Source organism: Lolium rigidum, chromosome 2 (genome assembly GCF_022539505.1).
Source record: "Lolium rigidum isolate FL_2022 chromosome 2, APGP_CSIRO_Lrig_0.1, whole genome shotgun sequence".
Lineage (NCBI taxonomy): Eukaryota > Viridiplantae > Streptophyta > Magnoliopsida > Poales > Poaceae > Lolium > Lolium rigidum.
The window spans coordinates 68,869,437-68,880,050 of record NC_061509.1 but is presented as its reverse complement, the minus strand read 5'-3'; the positions used below and the strand labels follow the sequence as shown (position 1 = coordinate 68,880,050).

Below are 10,614 nucleotides of genomic sequence, written 5' to 3'. Positions count from 1 at the left end.
GATTATTGAGAATGAGCGAAAGTATCCAGTTCCTCTGAGCAAGCAAGCTGCACCATATGATAGAGAGGGTCCTTTTGCACAGCCTAATCACCAGGTGTCGGCATCGTGGGTTTTTGTTCATCGCTATGCGCCAGGAGATCCGAGACTCCACAATGCATCAACAACTGCAGGATGATCTGATGGAGCACATATGGAGACTTCGAGGAAACATCAACTAGTTTCCATTTGATTTGTTTCAAAACTTGTTAAATTATTTGCTTACTTTGTTGAATTGTAACATTTATTTGTAAAAATAAGCCAAATATTTACCAAAATTTATCAAATGCGTCGAACTGTGAGTTTATTTGTGAAAATAAGCGAAAAACGCCGATCTTCGAGCGTCTACTTGGAGGACGTCTGAAAGTTCGGCGCTGCTCACACTAAACTTTCGTCTAATCCAACGCTATTTAGCGTCGAATTTAACCGTGGGAAGCGCCAACGGCTAAAAGTGCTCTTAGAAACAGGGCACGAGAGGGATTGTGATGTCGTGTTTCGTCCAATACCATTGAAAGCGTCCCACATGATCTATTCTCCCGAAAGTAGAGTAGTATGTCTTTGAAATCGGAACTGAACTGAAAGTAATTGTTCAGTAAAATAATTTCTTTCTCGATTGGTTGTGTTCACGATCTAATTTGCTCACGTTTTGCTCCACAAAATAATCATTGGATCGAATTTATAAAAAAAAATCACAGGACGCCTTGCTGGTAACAATCGTTGAGGGTGTTGTTGGCCATGATCCGGTTGATCTTCTGCGTGGGGTGGAAGGCGTCCCAGAAGAGGAACTTATCGGCATCGTCGCACGTCAGTGGCGCCTGGTCGTTGCACATGAACCCCATCTCGAACATCCCCGTCGCGCAGCACCCTTCCTCCACGTTCTCCAGCCCGAACTTGCCCGGGTTGGTGATGAAGTCGAGCATGGCGTCGTAGACGGGGATGTAGGCGAGCTTGAGGGTAGGGAGCTTGGCGCGGAGGCCGCGCACCATGGCCTCCAGCTTCGCGTTGTACTCCCTGGCCACCCGGTTGTACTCCTCGATGCAGCCGCCGCGGCCGCGGAGCAAGCTGGTGGTGCGCTCCAGCGGGAGGCAGCCGATGGGGGAGAGGCCCGCGAAGGTGACGCGGCGCGCGCCGAGGCGGTGGATCTCGGAGAGGAACCACCGTGCGCCGTCGACGATGAAGTCGGAGAACTCGGCCACCGTGTACTGCAGGAAGCGGCCGGTGCCGAGCATGTAGTAGTTCTCGAGGAAGTCGTTGGTGCCGATGCTGACGACGTGGAGCGCGCCGCGGACGATGGCGCGGGCGCGCGCGGCGCCGGCGTAGGCGCGCAGCCGGACCTGGTACTCCTTGTAGTACTCCACCTCCTTCCACAGCGGGATCACTGACTAATATGACGTGTTTGTCAGTAAATTGCATGCATGCAGGTTTGCACTTTGGAGTAAAGCAACTCAGCAGAAGAATTCTGTTGCTGCATTCGTTTTCCTTCCTCAAACTGAACGAAATTTGATAGTTAGTAGACCCAAAATTACAATAATCGGTTTCTCGACCATTGTCATAGTCTAATTCTACTAGAAACGTTGAAAAAGTGTCTTTGACTCTCGAGCTCAGCAATCCTTTCATTTTTAAAATTTAAAAAATCATATTCATAAGTTTTACAAAAGTCTGAAAAATTGAAGATATTCTATTATGTATTTTTTTTTACATAATAGAATATCTTCAATTTTTCAGATATCCTATAGGCATGTAAAATTGTCATGCGAAATTCTCCGTATTGTGGTCTTCATAAAAATGAAAAAATCTGAAAAAAAGTTGAAGATTTGAAAATACACATAGTTAGTTGAAATGTTTGTCATTTTTTATAGCTCAGAATACAAAGTATATATGAATTTGATATTGATATTGTGCACATTTGTGAGATAAATTATTGGCTACATCCAAATTATTTTCTAAACTGGTAAATATGATTTTCAGAATTTTTAAACCAGCAGGATAACTAGTAGCCGGAAGTCAAAAATCACCACCATAGAACCTTTCGGTTCTCTGAGATGTCAAACACTATCAAGATTTGTTCTCTTGCTCCAACCGAACTGATTTTTTTCATGGCTTGGTCTAACAATATTAGACACATGTGGTACATCATTCAGCACAGAGAATTGAACATTGGGTAACTTTTTTGTTCTTAATTAATTATGGAAAGTCAAACCTTTTATCTCAGTTTTTTAAAATAAATATCAATAAAATGTAAAAATAAATAAAAAAGATATTAAAAGGGAAATCAAAGTTTGGGAAAACCATAATTTTTCTATTCCTGTAAAGTTACTTCACATTTTATTTATTTTTAAAAATTAATAATAAACATAAATGTTGTATGGGATTTGATTATTCTTTCGTTCTAATTTCACTCTTAACGTTCCTTACTTCCAATATTTTTTCTAGAATATTCATGATTCTTCTAGGTTGCATTTTTTCTCTTCTAGAAGAACTGTTTCTAAAGTATCCTCATTTTTTATGCAATTTTTTCCTTAGTCTTGTGTTTTAAAATATGTCTTACCTACCAGTTTATGAGATCAGTTGATTTTCATTTTCCCCCATGTTTTGGAATTTTCTTTTTTCACTTGAAATACTTTTAAGGTTTTTGCGGGTATTTGTGTTGACTGGTCTACATGCCCGCTTCTGAATATTCTGGCACGGTATGGTGAAAGACATTTTCACCGGGGAAAATGCTAAGAAATTTGAGTGTTAAAAGGATCACAAATTTCTGGTATGACAGGTAAGAGGACCAATTTATACTTGACTGCTAAGGGACCAAACTTTAATTTGTCAATAGTTACGGTATTAAAAGTAATATCTTCCCACCATCCGTGTGCATGATTAACAGAGTACAATAATGATCCTTAACACGGTACAGTGATCAATTTGGATGATTTTATATAAAGGATAATTTGGCATAGGTGAACAGCGGCAATGGCGGCTGATGGTTAATGTCCCACATGCTGAGAGCAAGTATAATAGATCCTACTCAGCAGGCTATAAGCAAATCCACATCATCAAAATCCTAGTTGGAGGAAAGAGAAGGTAGGAAAGAGAATGAAGCGAGCGCTTCATCCGTCGCTAGCGCTAGCACAGAGATCAATAAGATGGAGTCGGCATGCAGCCGGATGCAAACGCTAGAGCTGGCTACAAGCATTGAATGCAAGGATGATGAGTCTTGCATGCAAACATAGAATAGAAAGCATTTAAATATTAAAATATTCACCAAAGCTACTCTAATAGCCAGCTTGCTGTACGAACTTGGCTTTTAGGTGACCTGGCATGGGCTTACAGCCAGCAGCCGGCTGCATTATTAGCCTTGCTCTGAGATGCAGCGGTGGATGATGGCCGATGGGCCCTTGTGCTTTGAAAAATTGTACTAGTACTAATCACAAAGTTAACTGGAAGTTTAAGCAGTCTCAAGCAGCTGTGCACTAATAAAGGCTGGAATGAAGAAGACATCAGTGGATGGTCTGGAGAAAAATAATTGCCAAGGTCCTCTGCGGTGACGCAGATGGCTTGTGCTGACTTGTGCATGCAGGCTAGCGATCAGTCAGTGGTTACCGCCGCCGCGTCGTTGACCCTGTGAATGCATGCATGCATGCATTTGCGCTAGCTGAGAAATTGTGCCGAGCACCTTGCCGGCAACCACGTACAAATCGATCGGAGAAAAGAACTTGGGTCCAGCAGTGTCTAGATCGAGTCTTCTAGATTCTAGAGCTTCCCTACTACTACTACTGTATTAAAACGCCGGCCAGGTGGTTGAACGATGAAGAAAATGGCTATCAAGAATTGACATCTCCATTGTTGAGAAACGTCATGTATACTCCAGCAGGTAACCACCAACCAGAGCTGCCGAGAGGGAGAAACCACCATATGCCCGTGATCCTTAAACCGCCGCGAAACGACAGTTGACGAGGGTACACTGCGTCACTACGACAGCAGCAGTGTAGCAGGCCAGCAGGCGCCTGCTAGCTACTATAGTACCTCTGCTACTTTCTCACCGACCCCCGTGCAGCGCGCACTAATGGCCTCCCGCTAACTAATCGCCTAGCTAGCACGGCGCCAATGCGCAGGCGCACGTACGAATACGGCTGTATGTACGCGGAGTCTGGCATTTCGACAAAATTCAAACTGAAAATCTCAAAAGATTATCGGTGCCGACCAGCACGATCACAGCAATTGGGGGGCGTCGAGTGCTTACCAGGACGCCGGCGGTGGCGTTGTCGACGCCGGTGCCGGCGGAGGCGAAGCAGACGCCGCGCGCGAAGTCCGCGATGCCGTAGGCGGGGTCGAGGTAGGCCGGGACGAGTGGCGGCAGCCCGAGCGCCTCGGAGATGAAGTCCGGCGGGAGGCGCCCATTGCCGAACCGCCCCGTGGCGCGGGCGCCGCCAGGCATGTCGCGGCCGTAGGGCGGGAAGTTGGACCGCAGCGTCGTGCCGATCTGGTTGTTGTTGCCCGTGTCCACCGTCGAGTCACCGAACACGATCACCGCCGGCACACGCGGCGCCGACGCCGACGCTGCCGCGCTGCTGCCGATGCTGAGCGCCAGCATTGCCAGGAGCAGCCACAGCGCGGTTTCGGCCAGCTGGGAATGGCCGGACGCCATGGCAGGCAGAGGAGACGCCGGAGAGTGGTTAGTATACGAATTACGAAAGCAGGAGTGATGTGGGGGAGCGGCGTGTCATCGTAATAAATATATAGGCGTGATGCGAGAATTATCACTCGGATCCAGGGACTGTAGCGACAGCATGGCGTGCACGGTCAGCACCAGTGTCTGCTGTAGTTTGTCATCGTCGTTCATACTCGCTCCTTCCCAAAATCCATTGCATATAATTACTTTATCAAAATTAAAATCTGTAAAATTTAACTATGTGCAGAAAACAATTATATCAATCTTTTAATATCTATAAATAATGCATACATAAATATTTCATGGTGGTTTCTTTCACTTTTTTAACTTAAATCAGAGGCCACCGGCCATGGCTAGTCGACCGTATTTTTTTTCCTTCACTATTCATATTTTGTAGCTAGGGGTTTCTAGTAGTTTTTTTAGAGCATTTTTAGTCGCATCTCTCAAACTTTGTCCAGAAAAAAACGTCAAATCGAGTGTTTAGGGATAGGGATGTCATAAGGGAATATCGCTTTTGGAAGATGTTCGTTTCCGGCCGCGCCTGGACGTCCCCAAACGATGCTCCGAAACATTTTAATAGCACTAAAATAAAAGTTCTCATCTAAATCTGATTATATTTTGCAATTTTGAAAGAGAACGGCTAGTTGATCTACCTGGCCTACTCGCCGTCCTTCGGGGCGCTCGATAGCCCCGCCCCATCATCGCCTCGCTCCTTCTTCCGCTCTCGAAGCTGTCGCATCCTCGGGGGCTCCACGAAAAGAGCTTGGCGTTCCGTCGGGTCCCCGACGAGCCGCTGCCACTCGTCCTCGAAGAGGTGGCGGCCTGCCTCCTTTATCTATGCCCGTTGGATGGAGATGTCGATGGCACGGTGCCGCTGCTTCTCATTGAATTTCTCGGGGACACAAGTCGGTCCTCTTCAGCGACTTGAAGGACGCGATGATTGCTCTCTGCTCCGCTGTATTATCCTCTGGGTCAGGCCAATCGTCCTCCACCCGTTGAGGTCATCGTCGTTGTCTGCCTCCTCCTCCGTGGCCACCACCTCCTGCCGCTTCCACTGGTCCCTGTCGAACGCAGTGTGGGCCGCCTCCTCCTCCGCCTCCCGGTATGCGTTAGCCCTGAAGTGCGCATTCAGCACCGCGAGCTCCGGGTCCTCCTCGAGGACATCGCCGTCCTCGAAAAACAAGTCGAACTTAGGAACTTCGGGCATGTGGGCCGGGGGCGGTGGAGGCGGATGGCCGCCGCCGGTACAGCTCAACATTGCGTAGGTTTTGGCTAGGTGATGATGCATATATTCATGTAGGTGGAGGGAAGGCTTGCCGGCGGATGTGGTGGCGATAGCGAGCTGAGGCGGCCTTTGATGGCAGCCCGGGAAGAGGCGGGGACAAAGCGCGAGAAGGGATGGCGAAGGCGTAGGAAGATGCGCGAAATGCACCATCAGCGACGCATTGAGGAGGCGCAACATCGACGGGACGTCTTGCATGCTCCGCCTTGGAAATCATCGTCACCATTAAGGCAAAGCTGCAGCGCTTCAGTTCCTGTCATTGACGAGGTGGGCCCGCTGATGAGTGCAGAGCACACCGTTGGGGAACCCCAAGAGGAATGTATGATGAGTACAGTAGCAAATTTTCCCTTAGTAAGAAACCAAGGTTGAATCGACCAGTAGGAGAAAGAAATGACATCTGAAGGTGTAGCTAGCTGACTTTTGGCAGGATGCACTACTGACGTCAGCAACAACGTGGAACCTGCACACAACACAACCAAATACTTTGCCCCAACTTACAGTGAGGTTGTCAATCTCACCGGTTTTGCTGAAAACAAAGGACTAACCGTATAGTGTGGAAAGAGATGTTTGTTTGCAGTGGAATTAAAGAGAACAATGCTTGGAGTAAGTAAACAGAACAGGTGTTTGCAGTAGATAATTTTATCAGTGTAAAAGAAAGGACCGGGGTCCACAGTTCACTAGAGATGTCAGTCCATAAAGATAAATAACATGCTAGGTGAACAAATTATAGTTGGGAAATTGATAGAATAAAGACCATACATGACAAGATGATTACTATGAGATTTATTTGTGCATTACAACATAATACATAGACCGTAATCTAACTGCGTCGATGACTAATAATTCACCTTCCGGTTAGCGTCCGCACCCCTTTCAGTATTAAGTTGCAAGCAACAGATTATCGCATTAAGCAAAATGTGTAAAGTAAACAATAGAATCATCCTTCGACAAAGCATTCTTGTTTTCTCCCTAGTAGCAACAACATATCTACAACCTTAGAAGTCATTGTCACTCTTCTAGATTACTAGAGGCATGAACCCACTATCGAGCATAAATACTCCCTCTTGAAGTCACAAACACATACTTGGCCAGAGCATCTACTAGCAACGGAGAGCATGCAAGATCAAATAACATATGACAAGTATATACCCAATCTCAACCATAATATTCAATATTAATCGGATCCCAGCAAACACAATATTTAGCATTACATAAATATGATCTTGATCATGATAGGCAGCTCACAAGATCTAAACATGAAGCATAAACTGGAGAAGACAACCATCTAGCTACTGCTATGGACTCGTAGTCCAGAGATGAAGTACTCACGCATCACTTCGGAGGCGCGCATGGCGATGTAGAGGCCTCCGGTGATGACCTCCCTCTCCGGCAGGATGCCGGGAAGAGCTTTAGAATCCTCCCGAGCTAGGGTCGGCGATGGCGGCCGCGATGGAACTTTTCGTGGATGGAGGCTCGAGTATTTAGGTTTTTTTCCCGAATAGGTGAATAAATAGGCGGAAGGACGAGGTCGGTGGGTGCCCGAGGGGCCCACACCACCCCTAGGCGCGACCAGGGGGTGGCCCGCGCCTAGGGCGGGTGTGGCCACCTCCTGGAACATCTCCGTCTCTCCTCCGAACTCCGTCTTCGTTACAGTAAAATAGGAACTTCGGTTTTTGTTTCATCCAATTACAAGAATATTTCCTGCACAACTTTTCTAAAATACAAAACAGCAGAAAACAGAGAATATTTCTTGTCAATAGGTTAGTCCCGGAAAATGCATAAAAATGCAACGAAGTGTAAACAAAACATATATAAATTGGTGTAAAACAAGCATGGAGCATACAAAATTATAGATACGTTTGCAACGTATCAGCCGCCAGTCACAGCGTCGCTTTCAGTTGCGTCCAGCGCGCCCGCATCATCTCTTGTGTGGCGGGGATGGGCTCGGGGTGCCGACGCCATATTGGGCCATGTTGGACCGAAAAGGGTTTTGGGGTGCGCGGCTAGAAGCGATCAAACATCCGACGCGCCCCAAATCCCTTTGAGGGAAGCTTTGAGGAACTCAATTGGATGATCTTAACAACACGCGATTTCTTGGGACGTATGGCCATCTGCAACACCCGCCGCATAACGGACCGAGGGTCCGGATGCGACAGTCCAAGGACACGAAATAGGCCGCGGTCTAGATGCGGGTGGTAGCGGCCCCAATGCCCCCTCCCCACAATTCCGTAGATCGAGTTGTCCACACTCGCTTTTAAAAGATTATAATGGCGGCCGCGGTTGCTAACCGGAGATTAGCCGGCAGGCGCGGAAACAACCACAACCTTCGCTCCTGCGCCATCGCTTTCCCACCCAGACGGTCATGCTATTAAATATGCTCGTCGGGGACTTGGGCAGAGCCACGTATATAGAGCCATGGCGCTCCCTTCACCCCCCGCCCCCCGCTCACCACGTGGGGCCACATAAGCGAGGCCGCCCTCCAGAGGTACCCAACGAGCCCTACAATGAGAGGCGACGACGACGAGTGGGGGACTTGGGAGGAAGAAGACCCTCTTCATGTCCCCACCACGGTGGAGCAGCTCATCCTCCTCGAGTCCTTCCAGAGCGCACGGGAGCGCGTTCTCAGAGGACATGAGGAGCTCATCGACGCTGCCATCGTCGAGATCTGCTTCCGTTCGGTGGCCTTGGAGGAGCGTGGCCGCGAGTTCATGCTGGAAGAGCGGCGGATGTGGTATGAGATGCAGCAAAGGGTTGTTTTTGACTCGCCTCCTTCACCCCGGACAGACGAGGTCCTATGCCGATGGTTCTCGCATGCTTCTTCTCCGCCGGCTTCTTGTCCACGGGTCCGGGCACCACCCCTGCGCCTGGCGCCACAGTGCACATCATTAGTGACTTTCCATGGTCTTCTTTTGAGAAGATCCCTGGTATTCAAATAGTCACTAAGTAAAAGCCACAAAAATATTTTAGTTCTCACAATTAATTCGTATATAAGTGGGAGTAATATTCCCACTATTAGTAGTCGTATATAAGTGGGTTTGGAAGAGTAGAGGCATTGATTGTGAGAACGGGGAGTAATTTCACTGCCACACAATTAATGCGTCTACTCTTTCAAACCCATTTATATATGACTAGTCTACCGGGAAGACTAAGAAGGACGCATGTACTAAATTATACTCCCCGTTCTTTGATATAAGATGTATAGTTTTTTGAGAAATAATTTTAAAATATATGGTTTATTACGTTGTAGCACTCGTCTGGACTATTTTTTCACGGAGTTGGTTACGTTTTCTTACCTAATGCAAACTCCTCTATTTTTTCACGTCATCTAGTGATGAATAATCTCGCTCAAAACTTGTGAAGCTTTCCCTCCAAATACATTCTTTAATTTTCGTGCCAAACATTATATGTACACTCTATATTTAGGAATAGATGAAGTAAAACGTAGATGCAAAATAATCACCATTCTTCCATCTACTTTTTTACTCATCGTCATTTCCATCTATGTTTAGCTGTAATCCATCCAGCCAAGATGAGATGATTATAAGCTCATCATATGCTCTAGTATATCAGATTCAATAGACAGAGGTTCTCCTTGCCCGACTTCCCTCTTGCACATGAATTGTTTACCTAGCACACCATTTACTTATCCATCTTCTTCGAAGATGACATCGTCGAGCCCTATTAGTTTTTTTTTTCTATGTTGGATCCGCCGAAACCCATATCCATCCCATGTATACCCATATGTATTGATACGGTATGTGTACCTCGCGTAAGAAAAAAAAGAGGCCACGTGACCAGTTAACGATCTCATCCGCCTAAGTACCGCCCCACGTCGTACAAAAACAAGGTACAATACAACGCGGGCCATACGGGCGCAGTATGGACGGTGGACCTACGCTGAAATTATGATCGTGCCCCCGCTTACGAACAAGTATGTGAAGATCTCCACCATTTTTGTGTTTGATGCGTCCAAAAAATTTCCAGGGGAGGAGCACCGAAGCAGAAGTGGACATCGTCGCGATCGTCCTCCTTGAGTGTTAGTTTTGCTAACATGGCTGCAACATCCTCCTGGTTCACTATAGTTGACGAGGCAGAGGCCTCACTCACTTTCCCTGTCTGCATCGATCGATGCAGAACCACCAACAATGAAGCCGATATCAGAAAATATTGCCAACAATCTAATTTAAAACCCTAACTAGCAAAACCGAACATCCGGTCCATGGCCGGGCAGGAGTACAAGTGTAAAAATCTCCCCCTTGATCATCCCAAGACTCACAGTTGGTAATTACAAAAAAGGATCAGGCGCGAAGGCTCAACATCGGTGTCACCAGCGAGAGAAAAGACACCCTCTAGTTTAGGGTTTCTCTGCTCCGGCGACGCCCCTGAGTCGCCCCGTGAGATCGGATCAAGTCCGAGATTGCTACTAGTTCCTACCCGTACATCTTAGCCATGTTCGATCTAGCACCTGCGCATCCTCTCGCGATCCATGTTCTGAACTTCTCTTGGTTCGTGAACTTGGGTTGTTTGACGATTCCCAATGGCAGAAAAAGCTACGTCTGGCTCCTCCGGCACGGTAGCGGGGAAGGAAGCCGAGATTGATGATTTGCTCAAGCATCTGGAGCTTCGTGACGATGAA

General features: G+C 47.2%; 1 protein-coding gene across 1 annotated transcript; it reads right to left on the bottom strand.

The window, feature by feature from the left end:
- Window positions 1–725: 725 nt before the first annotated feature.
- Window positions 726–4,672, bottom strand: LOC124689847 (GDSL esterase/lipase At4g26790-like). The gene is made up of 2 exons (XM_047223310.1): window positions 4,268–4,672; window positions 726–1,418 (listed from the first exon to the last, which is right to left on the bottom strand). The coding sequence occupies exons 1-2, from the start codon at window positions 4,670–4,672 to the stop codon at window positions 726–728; spliced, it is 1,098 nt and encodes a 365-aa protein (XP_047079266.1).
- Between the last annotated feature and the right edge of the window lie 5,942 nt (window positions 4,673–10,614).